Source organism: Pipra filicauda, unplaced genomic scaffold (assembly GCF_003945595.2).
Source record: "Pipra filicauda isolate LSUMZ 115617 unplaced genomic scaffold, ASM394559v2 scaffold57_size4234018_pilon, whole genome shotgun sequence".
Lineage (NCBI taxonomy): Eukaryota > Metazoa > Chordata > Aves > Passeriformes > Pipridae > Pipra > Pipra filicauda.
In genome coordinates this window covers 627,609-651,310 of record NW_024104731.1, presented here as the reverse complement: position 1 = coordinate 651,310, position 23,702 = coordinate 627,609, and the positions used below count along the sequence as shown (strand labels likewise).

Sequence of the window (23,702 nt, the reverse complement as noted above, 5' to 3'; positions counted from 1 at the left end):
TACTTTGAACCACATTTAAGCAAACAGTTTCAGAAAATACAAATAGTCTTATCCTCTAAGTAGCCAAGAATAAACCGTAAGCACCACATATAACAGTATGCTTCTGTATTTATGGTATCAACAACTTGGAGTAATAAATGGGGATAGTTATTTGGAGTTCAACGGCAGCTTACACTAGGACATGGTGGAAAGACACACACCACAAACTACCTACTACAGTCAAAGCACAAGCCTTTTAAAAGAAACAAGTCGAGGCTGAGTCAGACTAGTCAGCAAAAGCTCTCCTTGGTGGCATACATCAGAGCACAAGCAATCAGTGAGATATTAAGGGAAAAAATAAAACAAAACAAAAACATAGAAGCCAGACTATAGAGAGTTGTCTCACGAGATTTCAACTTTCAAAGATCAGTTCAGCCACACAGCAATAACAGGCTCAGGCTGAGGAATTTTCCTTAGAGTCTCTGCCAGCACTGCATCAAAAGCTCCCTGCATGCTAGCAACACGTCCAGAGAGCAGGTTTGACAAGGACTCCACAGATTTGACAAATGATATTTGCAAAGAGGTATTTTCTGTAACGCTCCAGACCTTTTTCACAGTGAGGGACAAAGCCTCTGTTCAACAACAGAAGCAACAGGTCTGCCAGGCCACGTCTGAAGTAAGAGAAGGATGGACTTAACCAACTACCCCTTCTGTAACTGAGGAACTCGTAAGACTTAAAAAACACAAACTGCTGTTTTCCTAAAGCTGTGGGCTACCACAGCTCAAATACGGAGCCAGGCAACAAACTTACTCCACAGCAGTTGCTGTGCCCACAAGTTACTGCAGCCCAGTGCCACCTATGCTGCCTGCACAGGGCTCCACAAGGAGCTGGATGTTCAGAGAGCACAGGCACTGGGATGGCAAAACATTGCCCCTGTGTTCCAGATCACTGAGAATGGTTTCCCCCACCATCACTGTCCCTCACTTGTGCATCACAAATTACCACAAACAGCTATCCTAGAAGAGAGTTTTATATTGAAAAGTCTGCAGAGTAGCTTGGCCAAATTTAATCTTAGCCTACATTCAGACAGCCTGAGGAAATAATTGTTTGGAAAAGTCATATACACATCGTGCCCTATGGAACTAACAGTTCTCCCTCACCTTTTCTAAGTGACATAAACCGCAGTCTCTTAACTCCTGTCTGCTACAGGCAAGAAAAGATGAATATTGTGCCTCCAAAAAATTGAACCAGAAACTTTCCTTTACTCATTTAATTTAACCACATCACAGAATTAACCTAGAAGAGTATAATTTGCTGCTACACCTATTTACTGTAGGCTTCTAAATTAATTCAGCATTACAAGAAAAGTGGGAAGAAAAAAAAGGGAAAGCTAGAATACGCTAGTTATGTGAAACAGTGTTAACATTCCTTTAACCCTCTGAAAATATTTTTTCCTCGGGGTATAAAAGAATTGCAATAAATATAAACAAATACATTTTAACAAAGTCAATTTAAATGTGAAATTATCATAGCTATATTAAACTTCACTGAAACATGTTCATCATTTAAATTAAGCCATTTGAATGGTATCTGCTCACTGACACTGTTTTAAACACAGAGAAACCACTACCTTTGGGTACACAAACTTAGATTTGAACAGTCAAACATTTCAGAATAATTTCTTTTTTTGAACAAGAAAGAGAACTTTCTCTGCATTCATTTAATTTACTTAAGTCAATGACTGGGTATTCAAGCTATAAGAAATGAAACCAACTTGAAATCTCTTAAAAAGATCAAAAATTAAAGATTTTTTTTTTTTAAAACAACTCTCTAATATTTCAGGAAAAAAAGAAGTTGTGAATCTAAGGTATTCAATGCATAATGTGCATCCAGTTGGGATACAGAAGTATTACAAGAAATTATGCAGTTATCTTTAATTATAAATGAGAATTCATAATGCATCATCCTTAAAAGAAGGCATAGAGTATCAACTCATTCTTTTTTCCGACAGAAATATGTGACAACTTTTACACTACCAAGACATCATTTACCGACAGATGGTACATGAATAACATGGTTGCTCTCGGAAGAGGAAACAACCCTTTCAGCTATCTCATGCTCCTAGATGACAACCTCTACATGTGAGCTTTGTAGCAATAAAGTTCTTTTTAAGGTATCAAACAAACTATTTTGGCAAATCCAAGTTTCTTTCTGCCCTGCAAAATTTAAGTGGATGGCAATAGGCTTCGAACTCCATCTGACACACAGCATACAACAACTCCATATAGTTATCAGTGGAAGAACACGATACTGGAAGAGCCAAGACTTTGGCACTGCGCAATTTGTCACTGAAATCCTATCTCAAGGCCTTAAATACTGGCTCCCGGTTCACTGTGCCTACCATTAGAAAAACACTGCACCAGAAACTTAAGAAAAAAGCAGAGAGCTGAGCACCTGCAGAATAGGAACTGCTATCTGCAGGCCATAATCATCAAGCCATCATAGCTATCTGCAGGCTATAATCATCAAGGCTAAGAGAACTGTGATTATTCAGCCTGGAAAAGAAAAGGCTTCAGGGTGACCGAATTGCAGCCCTCCATTACCTGAAGGGAGCCTACCAGAAAGATGGAGACTATTTACAACAGCATGTAGTAACAGGACAAGAGGGAATGATTACAGATTGAGAGTAGGTTTAGATTAAATATTAGGAAGAAATTCTTTACTGTGAGGGTGGTGAGGCACTGGAACAGGTTGCCCAGAGAAGCCATGGATGCCCCGTCCTTGGAATTTTTCAAGACCAGGTTGGATGATGCTTTGAGCAACCTGGTCTAACGGAAGGTATCCTCGCCTGTTAGGGGGGGTTGAACTAGATGACCTTTAAGATCCCTCCCAACCCAGGCCATTCCATAATTCTATGATCTCTCAGAAAAAAAAAACCAACAAAAAACAAAACAAACAAAAAACAGCAACCCCCCCCAAACCTACAAACAAACACACAAACACACAGAAATCAGAAGGAACTAAAGCAATAAGTATATATCCATTGACTAGGAGGATACTCAGTTTGAAGAAATTCACCCTCAGGACGACAGGCATTCTGCACTCAGAATCACTGGGTGATAAACCCTGCTGTTGCTCAGCTGATGCATAGGACAAGGCAGGATACATTAACCACAGAGCCATCTAACAAACATGTGCTACCAGCACCCTCAAAATAAAAACACCAGCAGCTGAAGTTTGCATGCACCGGCCATTCCTGCCCTGCTGTGCCAAGCCTGCCATCACCTCATCGTTACCTGACCCTCCTGGGTCATCGGTTATGACCTTAGGGATGTCTGAAAAGCTGCTCTTTAACGTTAGTCAGTACTAACTGTGAACTAATGTCTCTACTTCACTACTCCCCATTTTGCTCATAATCTCCCTCATGGAGATTAAGAGGCTTTCACTCCATTTAAATACAGCCCCAAATACCTCTCTGTAAAATATGTGATTACCAACCACCTTCCCTCCTTCTCCTCTCCCCTTCAGAACAGAACAGATGCAAATTTATCTTCTGTTTGAAGATATTCAGATTTCATAAACTGATTAAATCTGCATGCTTCCCTGAACAGATTGTTCAAAACGCTTGCCTACCACTTTGACTGCTAGAGTATTTTCCCTGGACTAAGGATGCTAAAGAGTGCTGTGGGAGCAAGCTGACTGCACATGGCAGCACCAGGCACAGATCACTGTAAGCTCCTGAGAGCTGAGCTGACAGTCTGAACACATTGTTCTCCTGCATGTAATTTAACACGCAAGGAATAGAAAAGAGCCTTATTCTTCATAAGAAAGATTTTAAACTTTCATCTTAAAGCTCCTTCTAGCCAAGGTATTTAATGTCTTATTTCTCAGATGAAACACAGATTATCCTTTTATTATCCACGTATAAAGCACTGAAAAGTAAACTTTTCTTTGGTTTTATCTTCCCTTTACCTCTGAACCGCCAGGAGGAAGAGGCTGGTCATGCAAAAGCAGTCTGCCTGTCCTCCCTTCATGAAATGACCCTATTTAAGTAGAAGATTTTTTTCATTTATAAGCAGATCACTAAATACATTAAGTTACCATAAAATTTTGAATCCAACTACTGACACAGATGATATAAAAGAGTAAGTATTTCATATCAGCTTTAGAGCTGAAGCAGTCATGTTGCCGACAGGAGGCAACTGTACAGATTTTGTAACCATTTATTTGGGTACCACCCATTTGGGCCACATAAATTGCATCACAGTATGTGATGCATTAATTCTGTGCTATTTGCAGTATCATTCTTTTCTTTAGGATATGCAAACGAGCTCAAGCAAATAAATAACTAACACTGTGCCAGAGAATTTCACTTCTGCGCTGAAATACAAATACCACACAACTTAATCAGAGTTAAGCAAAGTACTAGTTTGTCTGGGAAGCTGTTGCAACCTGAAATACTTCTTTCATAGACTTGGAGTTACGGGATTTACAATTATTTTCATTAAGAGTTCTAAAGCATGACGTTTCACATCTACACATGTTGAAAAATTCGCATACTTTTTTAACTTGAACATGAGGTTCATGTAACAAAGCAAGATGACGAAAGAAAATTGTCTCCCCTGTCCAGCCAGGCTTACTTCAGCATGCCTTGTACACTGCTTCATTCTCTCAACTGCAGAGAGCATGCAGTTACCAATGTAGCATGTAAGAAAATCAAAAAATCCTTAGGATACTCGGCGGAAAACCTGGGTTTGCACCATCTGGCACAAGAGGCAGAAGTACTCCACTGACCAGGATGCTTTTAGCAAAGTTCTTGGTAAACTGAGGGTCAGAATCAGACTGGATTAGAGACACAGTCCCAGGGTGCTCCTTGGAGCTCCCACCTCTATTCCAGACACTGCCAACCCAATCCTCTGGATTAAGGTATAAAGCACTGGAGATGTGAAAAACATCAAGTGCAATTGCTCTTGGATTTCTTCTTTAACTTTTTCCATTTCAAGTTGTTAGTACTGAGACTCCCAAATTAAACTTGAGCTTTACACGCATCAAACCTTTGCCTAACCCTTGCGTTCCAACCCAAACAAAGAAAACTAAAAATAAAGTCATCTGCATTTAGAAAGTTACCCAGTTTTCAACAAGTTTAAAATTCCTTCATGCTGATCAGTATCTTTTAGGACTATATTTTACTAGAGTCTACACCAGCTTGTTTATACTGGACTTTAACCCAAAGATGAGTGCTACTATTCAGCCTAAAAAGTTCCGTAAAAAGATCCAATACCACCCATAAAAATTCCCCTCAACTAAATAGAAAACATCAGATAGATAGTCCTGCTTTCGGATACCCCTGTTCAGAATTAGCCTTTAATTATAATCTTTAAAGTTAGCAGATCACTGCACTATTGATTAACTTTTTTTTTGGCTACCCAGGGAGCAGTTTGAGTTTCAGGGTTAAGCACATTCTGTTCTACTTCAATGGCAACATGCCAAATCCATTTAAATATTTAAACATTAACCTTAAAGTCACTGTTTTGTAGAAAGGCAGCCGTTAGTCCACACAGATTAAATTTTTCTCCAGGAAGTATCACTGAGTACAAAGGCCACTTTGCCTCTTTTTGACAGTGATTTCTGGAAGAGCTGAAGAGCATGGAAAAGATAGTACAGTACTCAAAATTATTTCAAGGACAGACTTCGCAAGTGTGGACAGATGCACATTATTTGACATTTTCCCCTTCTGACATTACAGATTCATCTTGTGTTTAAAAATGCAACTGTTTTGCATTAGTAAAGTCAAAAAGTTTGTAAGACTTCGTAGGCAAGTTTTGCTTTGGTTATTCTATGTCAAGATCCAACTACCAAACAGTAGTAACCAGTTTTCTACACTGACAGCTAGAAGCCAAAATAAGGCAAACTTTACAAATTTCTGTGACAATGAAAAAAAATATAGTGCAAGGGCTTAAAAAAAGAAAAAAAAAACAAAACAACCAAACCCACAAAAAAACCCCCAAAACCAGAACATTGAGCTCACATTTAAAAAACAAACAGGAGTCAACTAAAAGCTGAATTAAATCACAGGGTTGCTGTACTTACTCTTGAGAGGTTGTATGATTATCCAGTTATTCAATGTTATTCTGAGGCAGAAAATAAGATTAATTTCTCATTTTAGATTTCCTAAAATAAAAACAGAAAACAAAACACATACACTGACAGGATACTAACATTTAAGAGATCCAAGGACCTGCCCCTTTGCACACTGTTGCAATTGTTCACTCACAAGTAAATATGAAATGGGATAGACAGGAATACTGTATTTGTGATCTTTTTTTTTTTTTGGGTGGGGGAGAAAGTTCATCCAAATAGGTGCAGGGAAGGAGCCAGCCCACCACTTTTTAACTGTTTTGTTACCCACCTTCTGCTACCTGCAGAACATGAATAGTCCTGGAGACTGAGAAACTTACTTCTCTACCACATCTAGCTGTACTTACATTTAACAACCACAAACCTACTTTTATATGAAGCCATTGCTTGGCAAAACAAAACAGGCATCAAGAACACATTGCAACCAATTTTTTTTTCCTAGAAACCTTTTTCCCTACAATTTTTTTAAGAACAAAATTCTAGGCTGCCCCTCTACAGGAAACTGGCATTCTCTACGCGTTTATAAATAAGCGAGCAGTTTGTAACACTAGCTTTACTCTGACACCAATCAGACAGAAACAAGCACTAAATATAACCTGTGTAGATACTATGGAATGACCTCTACAGAATCAGACTTCTTTTATCAATTATATGCATCCCATTACAGATTAGAGAACAGAAATGCTACCCCAAAGTCCATCACCCAGTTTCTACACAGCCTTCAGTAAGAAAGCTAAACAACTTGAAATACCTGAAAACCTGTGTTGGAGTGACCTTGTAGAAGACAAAGCTTTCCGTCTTACTTTGCACTGAAAATAGCCCATTACAGAGGAAAAAACATCCCGCTGCACAGGCTTACTATATTTAGGTGACACCTTACCAACAGGGTACCCCACAGGAGTAAAGCTGGAGGCATGCCCACATGCCAAGCTATACCACTGAAATGTCAAATGTTCTGCTAGAAGGGTTGCTCTAACCACAGCAATTCCTCACCTTCAGCTCTTCTCAGTTTTGGACATGTTACAGTCACTCCTCTCAAGGCTCCACAGTACTTCTTTGTCTAAAAAGTGCATTTTTTACAAATGTGTGTTTGTGACTACACATCGGTGTACAGTGTGGCTTACACACTGGCACAACAGTGCTGTGACCTATGGGACACCAACAATTTAGCTTACAGGAGACACTGCAATGAAGATAGCCAGGCACAGAGGGGAAGAACTACAGTGGTGTTCTCCAATAGGCTAGGACAGCAGGAAAAAGCCACACACTGAGAAACATCCAGAGACCCCAGCTAATACGCCATGCATCATCACTGCCTTGTGCTTGAAGCACTTGGCCAACAGTCTACTGGGCAAGCAGGGAAGCTACTAGTCCAATACAACCACCACAAAAAACATGCTCAATACCTTTCTTGTTAAAGTAATAGCTAAAGCTGCAATACATCTTTCAGGAGAGGCAGCTTTTAGCAAGACTTCAGAACGTCTAATGATACAGCCTCCTCATCTAGGAAACTGACAGCTGCTATTCAATTATCACCTTGCAATTAAGCTATTAAATGAACTACCAGTTCAAGATGGGTGAAATTTGGAACCAGACTTATTAAGTGTTGAGATGCAGCATTATTAAAGCAGAGATGCACAAATAAAAATGAGTTATGCCCGATGCAACTATTATGACACCTATGAGAAATTTGTGACACAGAGGACTGGCTTTATGGTATTTGACTTTGGAGCCCATTTGCTGAGCTGAAGGACATTTTATTACATGAAATCCACAGCACACAAATGCAAACAGGTTCAGGGCGAGGAAAGAAAGGCAATGGTGAGTCCTAACCACATACAGAAACTACTCCGGTATCTTGATCTGTGTGTTTGTGCAACAAGGTAGCAGCAAAGTTTAACCACGAGCAGTATACATAATGAAGTGGATGACCAAAAGCCTTTATAATCTCCTGAGAAAACTGCCAAGCTCACAAGGTTTATACTACTTACTATTAGAATATCAAGGAACTACAAAGAACAAAGAATCCTTGGGTGAAGCAGTCCTCTGCACAACTCCAAATAAGTATCAGAAGAAGCTATTCATTAGATGAGTTGGTGCAGGGCAAGAACATTCATACTGCTACTACAGATTCAAGCAGGCTCAAGGAAGTGAGCTTCCTAACTGCTTGGCAAGCCTCTGCCATCCTTCTAGGCAGATACTGAGAGTGCAAACACCTAAAGGCATCCAGCAGCCCAAGGCCACCAACCTATGCTGACTGCAGAACCATTATAATCTCCTGGCATCAAGGCTCTGGCTGATTATAATACTACAGCAGGAGACAACACCCAGACATTTCAGTTTCATAATACTCAAGTGTAACCATTCCTGAAGAGGTCCTATGAACTGTTTACGAGAACGAAACCAAGCAGAAGAAATGCAGATGCACTACAGGGAACACCTGTTGTTTTGAGACACTTTCAAACTGAGAGACAGGTAAAGACACAAACAGACCAAAATACCTGTGAGAAATTCCTTTCATTTAGGGAAAGCTTGCAAAGGAACGACTCTAGCAATCCACCTGTAGATACAAACTTGAAAAAAATTTGATTACCTGAAACTCAGCATCGAATAAAATGACCCTCACTGCATCAAAAAAAGTGCATGATAAATAACCAACTATGGGGGATAAGAAGACTTTTCAGACAGATAATTCTGGCAACAAGTTCATTAAACTGAGCCACATGTTATGTGATAACACATGAACTATGAATCATACCAACAGATTTTCTTTCAGTACCTTCATGCTGCTGATGGCAGCTACTGGTAATAGAGACCTGAAAAGGATGAGATTTCACAGACAATAAAAACAGTTCATATTCCACACTGCTTGAAAGATAAAAGAATAAGAGTAAAGTTCTGTAAGTTTGGCTTGTATCACTAAATGAGGAGCAAATCAAGTATACAAAATAAAATTCTCCTTAATGGAAATCTGCAGCAGAGTTTAGTTCCTGTAAACTTACATCTGAAGTATAACTGAGACAATACAGCACCATATAGGCTGCCCAGTTACAAATATCTGATAGAGAGCATACCTGAAACAGGGAGTTGTTTAGATAGTACCAGCACCAAGAAACACCAAATTTCTGCGAATTCTGTAGATATCTCCTAGGTGTCCACAATGCAATAAAACAGTCAAGTCAGCACGGAGGGCGTCTTGCAGAGAGGAAACCGGCAGACAAGCCATGCAATTAGGTACCATTGCAACAGCGGAACAGCAACCAATAGGCTTTCCAAGATTAGATAACAGCCACAGAGTAATGGTTTTAAGATCCTTGACTACTGATTGTAGAAAAGCAATAACCAGTGCACACATGAGATGAGAGTGCGCTGCAACAGACAGAGCCTGCTTATGGTGCCAAGAACTGTGAGGCAAGTACATCCAGAAATGGCACCACAGAGCCACCAACCAGCAGTATCAAATGTAAGCTGTCATTCAACTCGAGATGGACACAGTGGAGACAGCATCAATGTAAAAATTTTCACCTGCTCAGACAGTCAGTGTCAACAAAGAAGCCATAAGATCATTAAAAGCCTCACCCAGGAATCAGTAATAGTAATAATAATCAGTAATAGTAATAATCATGCACACACAGGACTGAATGACAGATGTCAGAAAGGTGGAAAAGAGCAGTTCAATACAAGCATCTCTTTTCTTCTTTTTCTTCTTCCCAAAGCAATAACCAGAAAGGAGGGTGGAGTGAAAAAAAAGAGACATACAGTAATTCAGTACTGGTCTGAACACCAGAACTTTTACAAAACCAAAAGCTGTCAAGCCTCTCAGAGGGAATCACAAAGTCCACATACAATGATGGACAAAGGACCACCTAGTTTCAACAGGTGTTTTTACAAAACAAGCAAACAAACAAACAAAAACCAACAAAAAAACCCAGGACAGAATCGCTTGTAGCAAATTGCACTGAGCCACACGCGGAGAACCGTGCATGGCATTAAAGACAGACAAGGTTTTCACAAGCACTCCAAGCACAGTTGTCCAGTCTCTGCAGAAGACTGTCTAACGAGCCAGACTAGATCTCTGAGATAAAAAACAGTAAGAGAGGATAATTTCAGTGCAAATTTCTTAGACCAGCTGACCAAGCTCACTATTTCACAGTCCAATGCTGTGCATAATGCATACTCCCAGGCATTAAGATAGAAGATCATTAACAGAAGTTTGCTTTCACATTCCACAGAGTGAAAACCCTAATACTGCATACACCTTGCTGCAAGAATTAGTTGTTCAAACAACTGGTCCTTCCCCCCCTTACGGGGTTTTGGGTTTATTTGAGCTTTGGTGTGTTTAATTGTCAGCTCCTACACCAACACAAGTCAGCTTTCAGACAAATCTGGGCAACAAATCCAGATGCAACAGTTCATATTTTATCACATTTAATTCTCCAGTTTCTGAAAAAGTTATACACTGATTTAAATGATAGAAGAGGACTCATTAAAGCTGCGTTTTCTGGAAACTGTGACTTTTGGGGTTGCTAATCCCAAAGAGCACAATATAAGTATGAACAGAACCGGTGCAAATCAGCAGGTTTAGCAAGTATTTAAAGCCTAGTAATGAAGATGTCAGGAAAGTTCATGCTTTGCGACAGGTAAAACTCCATCAAAAGAATGGTTTTATCTCCAAGTGACATCATTGCAGATGACATGACAGTCCAAACAGCACTACCCATGGCAGAGAGGAGTGTTAGAAGCCTTTCAAACCAAATTTCAAGTTATTCTTCAGTTTTTCCCAGAAGAACATTACAAAGATTCAAGAGGACAGCATCCTGATACTACTACAGAAAGTTTTATGTTGATTCATAATTTCCATGGTGAATTAATGTTGATATAAATAATCCTAACACTGGGATACATACTGCATATTGGTTTTGTTTATCGATCAGCATCTCCCAAAATGAACACCTACCCCACTTACTTCCAAATGTTCCTGGTGAATGAGTTTGCCATAAGCTGTCTTTTTAATCGAGCCACTTAAGGGCCAAGACAAACATGAGAAAACCACCAGTATGTAATACTGCTGCTACAGAAAAGTGACACTAAATAACACAGAAATACACCAAAACCAATAAAATAAGCAGGAGAGGAAAATAACCAACAAACCAATCCAAAGTAGAAAATATATTTTGACAACTTCCCATCAAACGATCCTTTATACTTCTCTAAAACTGGCCACCCAGTTTACAAGTAACAGCCACCTTTTGCTTCACAGACTGAAAGCCATATTGACCACTGCATCATACAGGTTACCAGAACTCTAGAAACTCTAGATAAAGTTTGCAAAGACACAGACAGACTGCCAGTTTTACATACTGTACATACGCCACTTTTCTGCAGGATAATTATTTATCAAACTATTTGTACTTATATCCACAAAGCAGTCTTCTAATTTTTCACCATTTACCAATATACCACTAAAACCATCAAGTTTCCTGCTAATTTCTCCCAGAAAACTTGGAGATTATTTCTTTCTCCCCAAGCTGAAAGCAATTCTAAGGACATTTGGCATAGCAAAACTTCAACTGGATGAAATGACAGGCTCAAAGGGAAGCACGTGAGAATTTCTTACAGAGGAGCCAACATTCAAAGAACTGCCCAGCACCTACAGGCAGAACTACAGTCTTGAAACTCAGAGCTGCAATAAAGAGTTAGGGCCCTGCAGAGTGACAGAATGAACCATCTGATTGGTGTAATTTCAGAAATAAGGCCACTAACAGCTTACTTTAGACCAATTTCCTTGAAGGTCTCTATTTAATCTGAAGGAGTTCAGTACCAAAACCAGGTACAATTGCCAACTGACTTCTGTAACATCCCTTGCCTATAATTCTGAAAACAGTTCATCAGCCATCCCAGTTCAAGTTATTTCTCTGAACAAAGTTATTTGCATCCAAAGCAGGTTACAGAACCTTCATCCACAGATTTGCAAGACTCAGTTGGACCCTGCCATGACTGACCTGATCTAGCACAGGTATTAGTCCTATTTCCATCTGGAAGTTGGAAAGAGTGACCTCCAAAGGTACCTCCCAGCCAAATTAAAAAAATGCTTTAATTTACAGAATTACAAAGAAAAATACCAACTTGAGGAAAGTATTATGCAAGCACTTCCTGACTTTCCTTTTAAAGTCAACTAGTATTTCAAATATCTCTAGTAATCACAGCCAAAGAAATATTTCACTACCACTAAAACACTTAAATCAGACACTAAGAGCAAGTAACTCAGAGTTTTTCCAAGAACTGATGACTCTTGTAGACTACGCATTGACAGGATGTGTACTATGCATAAGCCAGCACAGCAGCACCTTCCATTTATACCTCCAGTTTAAAAATGGTCTCACACCATGGTCTTGAAATACTCTAACTATCTTTCCTTTAGTTTCCTCAAGTAAGAGTAATCGCACTTGACTCACTAGGAGCACATAGGTAAAACACCAAGTATAATAAGGAAGGTACATCATGTTAATTAGGAGAAGGGGCACACAAACCTTAGCTGATGGACAAGTTCATAGTCTTTCTTGTTTGAGGGCAGTTTTCCACCAGGCCATACTCTTTACCACAATGTGCTCATACTGCCCAAAGGCATACAGATCCTTAGTTCCCAAACCCTCCTGGAATGATGGTGCAGTAAAATCTTCCTATTCTTAAAATTCTTTGGTCAAGATTATTCAGTCTGCTGCAATGCAACACTAGAGACATGATAAGTCAGCACCTCTCTCCAGCAGCCTCAGCTACAACTCCAACAGGAGATGAATGGATAGAAGCAGCAGTCTGTAACACTCACACTCATCCAAAAGTACAATCACACTCATTCAGGAGCACACTGATGAAATTTCTTTTCTGGCCAGTTGCATAGGTTTAGAGCTGATTTCACAAAAAAAAAATGAGTACCGTTTCACAGATCACTCCATCTAGACCTCACTGCTGTCAGCTAATGCCATCAAACTAAATCAACAAGTCCAGAACACACTATAGGGACCTCATACACTGACAGGAAATCAGGGGAAAAAACAGTTACTTAACATAGCTACAATCATATTTCTCATAGTAATGACAATTCCTCCTTCAATGGCTCTGTTTTTGCTTGAAAAAGACTTGTCTACCTTCTTCCCTGACACGAATAGAGCAAACACAGCAGGGAAACTGACTCTGGAAGGCAGGTTTTCTTATTTCTTCCTGTTAGACATAGTATAGAGTATCCAGGAAAAGGTATTAGAAATACTAGGAATACCAGCCTTAGAATAAAGTGCTACACCACACACACTCTGATTGTTTCACCCACGTCTGGGAGTTCGCTGTACAGCGGATGACCACTGTCACTCTGAGCAGACAGACGACCACTGCACGCACATTCAGCGGGGTCTGCAGTAGGACCAGTTCATCAAAACCCAAAGTAAGTTACATCTCGACTCCTAGTGCCTTGAGTACACTAGTTTCATTTTCCCTGCATTTTCCTAATTTCCATATTGCACCCCATAAATCCACATTTATATTAAATGCAAAAATTATCTAGTTTCTATTTTTTAAATATTATTTAAGATTGCAAAAAGAAAAATAGTTGTGAAATCTTTAAATATTTGAAGATTGCTAAGAGCACACTGGCAACTTAGCAAAGTTGGAAGAGTTAAAATAAATTCTAAGATAAAGGCAAACAAAATGACAGACATAAGGGAACCACCTAAAGAGGAATGAGAACAGAGACTGAGGAGTCAATGATGCACAGACCACATCACAGTAATCCACAATCAGCAGTTTCAGTTTTTCCTGATGCAAAAACTGAACAGAGTACTAATCAAAGCACTTTGAGGTTAACTTAAGCAGAAAAGGGCCAGAATCATTATGGATTAATGCAATTCAGCCAAAGGAAGGAAAAGTCAATGAAATAAAACTGAAGTTAATATAGGTATTAGGAATGGGAAAAAGGAAACTTTCCACTGAAGACTCCTGACATAAGTTTTTGGTGCTAAAAAAAGCCCATGTAGTAGAAAACTAAGACTCATAATTAATACTATTTTGTCACTTGGAGAACAAATAAAATTACCAACTAGCACTGATTTTTTTTCTTCAAGTAATAAAGCATACCTATGTATACCAAATGTACTCCATGGAATAATCTCTGCAACAACAAAAAATAGGAATGCAGAAAACAACTCTCCCCATGCCTCTATTAGAGCAACTGCTGAGTCTAAAAACATCTTCATACATGAATTAAGAAAAGGAATAAACTTCACAGTGCAAGTACTCCCTTAAACAGAAGTAGGTTGTTATCATTTTCACTGTAATGTTTGCTTAAAACAAACTGCAACAGCCAATTCCACACCACAAACACTGAAGAAGCACTAACTCTTGTTTCCCTTCCCACATGAAATCAAGTAAAGAAGAATAAAGAGCATTAACTTGTCCAGCTTTAACTCCAAACTACTGCATAGACTGAGCATTCCACAAACTTGCAGGTAATCCTCTGAATTCATGGGATAAAGGCAACTTTAAAAAGGCTTGATTTTCCCAATTAAACAAGAAATCAGCATACATCACGAAATCAAATTATTAGAACAAAATTACTTAAACATATAGGGACTTGGGACAGGTAATCACTTCAGCAGCTTCTGTTGGATCACACCACACATGCTACTTCTGCTCACATAATTATCTCTCAACATCAATCAAAATATGGCAGTGGCACACTTTAGCATCATATACAAATATGTAATATACCACAATTTATATATAATATATATGTTTATACATGTATAAAAAGTATGTACGTTTTGATTTTTTAGATACAAAAAAATCAGTCCCACACTATCAGCTGGCTAATCTGCATTCCACAGTTTCTATTATACTAGTCTAAGTAATTATTTTGCTAGATTGTTGACATCATTAGCTATCTGACATGTTAGATCTCAGCCCAATACTAGGTCCTACAACATTATAAAAAAGTCTACTTATAGTTGGCATTTTTGGCTTTTTCTAAAAAAGAAATCCACTTCTTCTGTATGTGGTTGCAGACAAATTTTGCAGCCACAAAATGCAAGAGTTAGAAACAGGAGCCCCAAATGCATTTATTGTGTCATTACTCTGTCAAATCTTGACTTTGTCAAGGCCTTGACATTGCATTTTTGCAGTTAGCCAATTCTTAGATACTGATTTCAGCTGTAAGACTGAGTAAACCACATGAGAATTAGGGGTAGTTATGAATCCAACAGTAAGGCTTCCTATTTACTGAATCATAATTTCTCAAAAAGATCTTGAAACCCATTTTAACAGGCCAGCTACTAAAAGTTTAAAATTTGTTCGAATATTTTCAAGTTACAAAATCTTGACATACAGAATCATGTTTATCCTGGATGGAAAATGATATTATGTAAAGTTTTAGCTTAAACTTATCAGATTATTATCATTGTTTTAGCCACAATTCTGAAGCAGACTGATCTCAGCCAGAAATCTGCAATATTTTAAAAGTGACTATATAAATTTTAAATAGTCTTGTTACCACACGTACGATTACACTCCATAAAAACAGAGCTCAAATGCAACCTATTGCTCACCCATGATAATGAACACTAGGAGAACTAAGTTAACCCCAGTGGCTGATCTGGAGTCACTTAAGCCAGCCGCTACAATGCAGGGCTGCAGTTCCACCAGAGCACAGTGCACGTCACAAGAAATAAACAACTTTTAATACCTGCCTTATCCAGCAATCCAGCTAGGGAGATCCATCACATTAGACACCACCATCCACTCTGAAAATCTTAGTGAGATAAATAACGAAGATTAAAGCTTTTGTATTTCCAAAATAAAATAAGTTTCATTAAATGAACACCTTACCCCTCCTCACTTCAGAGAGAGAAGTGTACTGAGTTCATTTAGAAAAAGAAAGAAGAAAATTATTAGCTGTCAATATGTATTCAACCGTGTAGGTATCACTCAATTAATTAGACTTAGTGTTAACAATATTTTACATATAGCTACTCTTAGACCCATTAGCAATGACCAATAACAATTTATTTTACCTGCCTAAGTGAAAGTCATGCATCTGTCGCAGTGTGAGACTTCATCTTTCAGATAACCCCCCGGTGTGGGGTTTAACCAGCTGTACTGCCCATCACATCACAAGTATAACTCAAACAAAACGTAAAGCCAAAGCAGAGGCTCAGACCCCGTGTCAGACTGTCAGAGCCATATCTGAAGCAAAAACCTACGTACCCCTCACAAGAAGGGGATGCTCAGTTCTCTGCTTTGATCATACAGCAGAAAAACAGGTGTAAGGTGTTTTCACAGAGTTGTTTGCTGGATTTTTTTTGTTTTATTTTAAATATTTGCAGTCTTGCCTTGGCCTTGGAACAATGGTATCAAGTTTAAGCTCCATGTCGTTTTAAACTCTGGCTCTCCCCTCCTTGCCAACCTTGCGTGGTATAAATAGCAGTGAGCGGAGGAGCAAGCAGTAAAGATACTCCTAAAAAAAAGTCTCAGGAGTGTTTGTACTCCTAGTGCAGGACCAAAGCACTTGGGGTGCAAGACAGCAAACTGTAGCAGCTTTTCAACCACGGTGTCAGCGTTCATCTAGATAAAAAAGCTACGCCAGCAACATACGATTTCCATATCGCTCAATATCGAAAACTCTTAACACACAGCTTGGGTCCCTGGAAGTTCGGACGCCCCAGCCCGGGGCAGAGGCCCCTCGGGGCGGGCCCCGCTGCAGCCTCACCTGCGCTGCCCCGAGGCCGCGGCTCCGCCGCACCTCGCCAGGCACACGGGAGCGCGGCGGGCGGGGAACCGCCGAAGAGCAAAGAAGGAAAGTAAGCTGGAGCAGGACGGAGCGGCGGCAGTGACCCACTTCCTCCGCCGGCACCTCGGCGCTCGGGCAGCCTCAGCCCCGCTCCGCTCCCGCGCCCCGTTATCCGGCCGCCCCGGGAAGCCCTCACTGAGAGAGCGAGGGGGAATGAGGGGGGCGGGATGACACTCACATTTTTGCAGGACAAGAAGCCCGCACTTACACCGACGCACACACGCTGTCCGTCACTTGTAGCTCGGCTCCACTGGAGAAAACTGCGCCGCGGCCGCTCTCGCCGCCGGCACCGCCCCCCCCTCCGCCCCCGCGGAGGCCCCGGCAGCGCCACGCCCGCACCCGCCCGCCCGCTCCTCGCCAGCGCCGTCGGGCCGGCGTGCGCGGCTCCTCCGCCCGGGTTGCTCCCCTCCGGCGGCCCCGCGTCCCCTCGGGCCGTCCCGTCCCGTCCCGCCCCGCGCGCCCCGGCCGCACCTGCCCCGCGGGTCCCCGCACCCCGCTCCGCTCACCTGGCGCGGGCCGGGCTGTCCCTGGGCGGTGCGTCTGTGGCCGGGGGCGGGGGGGGGGCGGCCGGCGCGGGAGGCGCAGGTAGAGCCGAGCGGGGGAACTGGGTCAGCGGCTAAAAATACCGCGCGGGGTGGAGGAGGATCCGGCCGCGGCGCCCGGGACGGCGGCCGCCCCTCCTGGGGGCTGTCGGCGGTGCCGGGGGGCGCAGGGCCCTCCCCGCGGCCGGGTCGGGGCGGGCCGTGACCTTGCTCCAGCCGGGCAAGGTGCGCTGGTTCAAACTCGCAGCCGACGGCGACAAAACCTGCCCACCCTCGTTTTAATTCCTAAACCGCGTGTGGCTTCACGGGCGGCGTGCCGGGGCCATGGGATGCCCCGGTGCTGCACAGCCGGGGTTCAATCACCCGCCCGGGGCAGCGGCCGGGCCGGCCGGGCAGCATTCCCCCGGCAGGGCCCAGGCCAGCCGGGCCGGGATGTGCTCCCTCCCGCCCCGGGCTGCTGTGCTAGGCGGCTGCCTGTCGTGTGTGTCCACTGCCGCTGTGCCGAACGAGGGAGCACGGAAAATTCGCTTGTTCCTGCGAAGTTCCTGCATTCTGTTACAACGCGCAGGGCGGTGGTGTACTCACCATCCCTGGAGGTGTTTGAGAGTTGTCTGGATCTGGTGCTGGGTGTTATTGCTTAGTAGTTTAGGGATTGCAGTGGCAGTGCTGGGTTAACGATTGATCTTAAAGGTCTCTTCCAACCTCTGTGATTCTGTGAAGTCAGCTGAGAGCTGCGTGGGTCTGAGGTTACTGAAGCGGCACGCAGCAGTGCTAAGGCAATGTCCACGTTACTACAAAAGTCCCAGGAGACTCTAGCTTAGTTTTCCTGATGGCCTAAGCAGTTCAATGCCAGACTTGTGCTAATCTTTGTGTTTATGTGAATTATTTACAAATGCAAACCACATAAAAAATGTGTGAGTTTAGTCGTGACTGGCCGCAATTTTAACTCTGCCTTTTGGCACCCTGTCCATGGTATTATTTGCAGCCACTTCTTTATGCTCAACATCCTGGTTTTTAGTGGTAGTAGAGTCAATGCTTCCCTCCAAGATTTGTCCACTCAGATTTCGATGGAGAAAGTAGTCTCCCTGACCCCATGGAGTAGCTGCTGGGGCTTTGGCACTAAAGTGGTGGCACTGCCTATAACACAAAGCAGAGAGGAAGGATCTTTTACTAATCATTACAAAGCCCAAAAAAGTAAGTTATGCCTATGTGATGTCTGAGGAGGAGAAACTTCCAAATGCCAGTAAAGTTGGAGATGCTCACCTGGCATGTCTGGTACACAAGGACACAGCAGGCTTCAGGCTCCCTGTGAGCCAATGTTAAGAGTCTGTATCCAGGACAGATTTGGTGACTCCACAGGAAATGCTTTCTTGACATCAAGCTAATTCCCTGACCTTCCTGTCCACCCTTCTGTACTATATACAGTTGCTGGCTATTTATATATGTGATGAATATGATTCAGAATTAAGCATGCCAGGAAGACAATGATTCTTTCAACCTAATAATTAAAAAAGGAATACAGCATGATTGCTTTGTTCCATCACCACATGAAAGAGAACTATTTTTTTTATTGTGGTTAGCTTAATAGTAACAAACAAAATATTTTATTCCCGTCTATGAAAAGCAATCTTGCCTGTCTCTATGGGCTTCATCCAAAGCGTGCTGGAGTCAGTAGTATTATGCATGGGTTTTCAGTTAGCACATGACTGCAAATCTAGTAAGCTGGATTAGAGCAAGAGTGCTTTTGGGCTACAAGACTGAACATTGTACAGAACTTGGGCACCCTAAGAGGGAATAATGACAGTTTTTAGTGAGGATCTGTATGGTGCTCCAGATCTTGGTAGGCAAATCCTTCAGAAGCACAGCTGAAGCACCCTGGCATGAGTCCACTGCTGTGCCTGGACGTGTGTAGCAAGGGATATGGTGAGATTTCTGTGGTGTCATTACATTACTGCTCATGTGAAACTGAGTGATAGATGGTTTACATAGCCAGCCTTTTAGCAAAGTTCACAGGCATAGCTCCAACTGTATGTATCAAGGCTAATCTCAATTACAACTTAAAAATGCCTCTGTCTTTGTCACCGTGGGGATGGTCTGGAAAGTATCGACTGATTGCTACAGCTGAAAGCATTTCGTGTTGATCTTTATGCCACCAAAGATCACAGTTCATTCAGCGTTCGCTGAAACCATTCCACTCCAGTGGCTCTTTCATTTTTCCTGGGTTTGTTGTTTGTCTAGGCCTTTCATACAGCAGTAATCAAGGAAAAAAAATTTAAAAAACACAGACTTAGGTTCTTTTAAAATGAGGTAATAATGAGGGAATGATGTTTGCTCCTATACCTTTTTTACCTCCTAAGCTTTTATGGTCCATGCATTTTGAGTTTCAGAAATGTAGGAGGAAAACTGCAGGATCAGGTCTCTGAGTGTTGAAAATGAAGGGAAGGAAGCAAGAAAGAAGAGGGAAGAAAGGCAAAACCACATAAATGAGGAAGAGAAATGAAAGAAAAAGGATGATGAGGGGGAGGATAACAAAGAAGAATAAAGCACGGGAAAGAATTGGAGAGACCAGAGAAAGGGGTGAATATCACAATAGGCGTGAAAGGAGTAACAGAGGTTTTTTATATTCTTTTCTTCTTTCTTGTCAATTGGGATTAGTCAGGAGTAGACACCACAAATGCCTCTAAAGGGATTGGAAGGAAAAACTACCCCAAGATGGATGTATGTCTGTCTTTAATAATAGATATGATTGCAGCAGGTATAAATAATTTGAAATAGTACCAGGTAAGTTGAGTATCCATAACAGTAAAAATGCAGCCGCACAGGATGGCTGAGTCTGTGTCCTGCTGGTATCCAAGGTAATGGATGGGTTGGAATAGGTTATTAAGGAACTCAGTTTCTGTTCCTGGCTTTTCATGGTTGCTCATGTACTTTATTATTATATGCAATCATCTAGAAAAGCAGTGTTGTAACAGGGATTGAAATTCAAATGTCCCTGCTCCCAGCTAGGTACCTTAATTGTTGCATTGCAAAGTGATGCCTTGCTTCCCTGGCCCAATGAATGTGGATTAGTTTGTACAGAATAACAGACTTTCAGTAGGGGCAATGAAAGGCATTCCTCCCAGCTAGCCTCTGGCCTGGTGACGAAGGGAATTTCCTGGGAAGTGTCAGATAGGACTTCACTGTTGTCCTTATGACTCTCCAGGTCTAACCTCTGCTTGTTTAGCTGATGAGAGAACCTCTCCTTCCTCCTGCCATGCTTTCAAACAACGCCAAAGTCTAACTCCAGCCCTAACTCAAGAATGAAGTGCTTTAGATGCCAAGAAGGTTCTAGTTGCAATGTCAGTAATTGGCCACTGAGGTTCTTCTCACACTGGTTGTTGGAGATTCTGGTCCAAGGTACTGCTACTTCTGGTGTGGTGGGGAGTGGGAACACATGGCCTGAGCTGTGGGCTTCAGGGCACCAAACTGGTGCCAGAACATGGGGGCTTCAGCTCTTAACACTGCAACAGCTTGGCCTGTGGTGGATTTATAGTTTGTGATAAGTCTTATCCTGGCTGTGTTTGGGAAAACACCATGTTGTGGATTTGTTCATGGTACACAGCAGTGTGTTCATGGGTAATTCTCAGGCATCAGGAGGCTGACTTCTGTCAGATGAAATTTCTGCAGGCTGAAGGGTAATGTCTGCTGGTGTGATGGTTTTTTGTTTGTTTGGGGATTTTTTTGCGGTAGAGAGAGGGCCAGTAGAGATATGTAATGACTGTTGATAACTGCATTTAATTTTTTTGGCAAGTGGTAAATACTGTTCGCCTTTGTTTGTTTATGCAAACTACATTTAAAGTACTGCATTAATACAAAGCAAACGTCTCTGCAGGCCAGTGTCAGTTTTGGTTGAAGAAAAGTATGGCACCACAGTTGAGAGTCTTCATTATCTTCTAAGACTCAATTACTAATGAATATTCTTTAATTTTTGTTACCACAAACTTCACATGCATATGACTTATTTGAATTAAATTGTATACTTCCTGCTTTGACAACATACTGATGAAGTATGCTAGAGAAAATCATTAGAAGTAGTCCTGCGGAAAACGTTGAAAATGTCTTTGGATCGTAATTTGGGTTCAGTCGTGTAATTTTGCTGGTGTTTTACCTGTGATGTGTACAAGTAACATCCTTTGAAGAATCCTTGGTATATTTCCTCCACGGTTTAGAAAACAATCAGACTGTGGATATCCTCACAAAAAGTACTGGTAAGATCTCTGGGCTAAATTAGTCACATATGTAATTTTTCTTTCATATGCTTTTCAGTAAAGCAAGGTTCAGACGTCTACTTACAAACAGCACGGGTGGAGAACAGAAAATACTGTGAACACTTTAACCATTAAGCTGATTGTAGTTTACTTGAATCCATAATGTAATACACTCTTCCCTTCATGGGCCATTATCTCTAACCTCTACAATAAACCTCTACATTGTATGTCTTATTAATTATTTATTCCTTCCATTATTTTTAAATGGACATTAAAGAATTGGCTAATGGTTTCTAGCACAATTCATAGAAACAAGTCTGTTCAATAATTTTTGGAAGCATTTTCCTATGGCGAATGACATAATAAGGAAAGCATTAGGCTTCATCTTGTGTGGAGTTAAAATACCGCATTAACTGCTTTATTCCTATTAATATGTCAAGAAATTGAGATAGGTTTTTTTCCTTCCTGATATTAGTGATTGAGAATATGTGTGTTATTTTTCTAGATTATTTTAATTACTTTTCTATTTTTTTCTACTTAAATAAAAAATTGACTAATTTTCCCCCCTTCTTTAGTGCAATTTCAATGAGCTCAGATAACCACATGCAGAATGACAGCTGTAGTCTTCTGTACCAATTGTTATACCTTGGTATTTTCCACATACACTCTTTCCTAAGCAAACACACTTTCACATAAGCAGATTTATGCAAAAACCCACAAATATGGCTATTTGTTTATTCTGAAAGGGGGGAAAAAAAGATTGTATGGTGAACACGATGGCCCAGCAGAGTTATTGTTAAAGCAGTATCTTCAATCCATATGAGTGCAATTCAGAATTTAATTGCCTTTGTCAAGGCAAGGGGGAAGGGATATTACAGCAAGGAAGATGGTTAAACCTTGCAAAAGTATACTGGCAGGGGGGATGGCTACTGGAAGAGGTTAAGTCACAGATCATGTGAACATGTTTGAGAGATCGATATGTTGCCACAATGTGAATATTTCCAGTCAAACCTGCCTACTTCCTAAGAGAGTAGTGGTGTTATTTGTAGATGTCCTGAAATGACTGAACAGAAAGAATATTGGGAATGCTGGTTTTCAGTCATGTTGAACTGGAGCTGATGCTTAAATAACTAAAAGAGCACTAATTTGATTAATGACTTGGTCAAAGGAGAGAGAGAGAGACCTGTGAAAAAAGTGCCTAGAGATGCTAACTGGTGGGACTATTTGATGTGATAACGAGACGATGGTTGACAATAAATTCCTGTGGCACCCCATAGCAAATTTGAGGAGACAGGGCAGGAGCTCTCCAAAGAAGATGCTGGCAGATGAGTCAGAAACCTGAAGTGGGAGATATTCTAGCTATTAGAGACAGCACCACACATTTCTTACTTTTGGTCCTTTGTTTTTGTTTCTTTTTTGTCTTGTTGTTGTTTAGGGTTTTTGTTTAGTTGGTTTTTGGTGTTTTGTTTTGTTTATTTAAAGGAAAACAACTTTTTCTAAAAGTCCTCCTTAAGATCTTTCTGTTAAAGGAACCGTCTGTGGCAGAGAAATGAAGAGACCTATTTTGCACAGACCTATTTGAAAATATTTCTTGCCAGGAAACAAGTGCTTCTGAGCCTTTAAGGCTATGCCTCTACAACAGTTCTAAGATACGCTTGCCTTCAACTATATAACAGTGGTTAACAGGGGTCTACAGAAGAGTTATTAGCACTAAGACTTATTTAAGGGAAATTATTAGAAGGAAAAGATTATACGGCCAGTTTCTTTCTCTACTTTTCAGTGTTTTAATCACTAACTCACTATAGACTTAATGTCTTGACAAAATAAAATTTTGCTCAATTAAAACTGATCTCATTCTTATCTGCAGCAAGTCAGCTGCTTAAATGGTACTGAAGATTATTTGCTTCTGTCACTTTTCTATAATTAAGGAACACACAAATTATATTGCTGTTGCAGCATCTCCC

At 41.1% G+C, this 23,702-nt stretch overlaps 2 protein-coding genes across 5 annotated transcripts in view; both read right to left on the bottom strand.

Annotated features, from left to right (window-relative positions):
* The window catches only part of MTUS1 (microtubule associated scaffold protein 1), a 132,578-nt gene extending 115,024 nt beyond the window's left edge, over positions 1-17,554 (bottom strand). For 2 of the 4 annotated variants that reach the window (XM_027735361.2, XM_027735366.2), the window contains exon 1: positions 17,128-17,192. The gene's annotated coding sequence lies outside the window, so the exon portion shown is untranslated. Of the gene's footprint in view, positions 1-15,845; positions 15,912-17,127; positions 17,193-17,455 lie in introns of those variants that run through there. The other 2 variants (XM_027735365.2, XM_039387614.1) reach the window with 2 other exon arrangements.
* A 3,814-nt stretch (positions 17,555-21,368) lies between these two features.
* FGL1 (fibrinogen like 1) overlaps positions 21,369-23,702 on the bottom strand; it is a 40,129-nt gene continuing 37,795 nt past the window's right edge. The window contains exon 11 of the mRNA XM_027735373.2: positions 21,369-21,638. Within this exon, the coding sequence (XP_027591174.2) occupies positions 21,543-21,638 (96 nt within the window). The 3' untranslated portion in view covers positions 21,369-21,542. The remainder of the gene's footprint in view (positions 21,639-23,702) is intronic.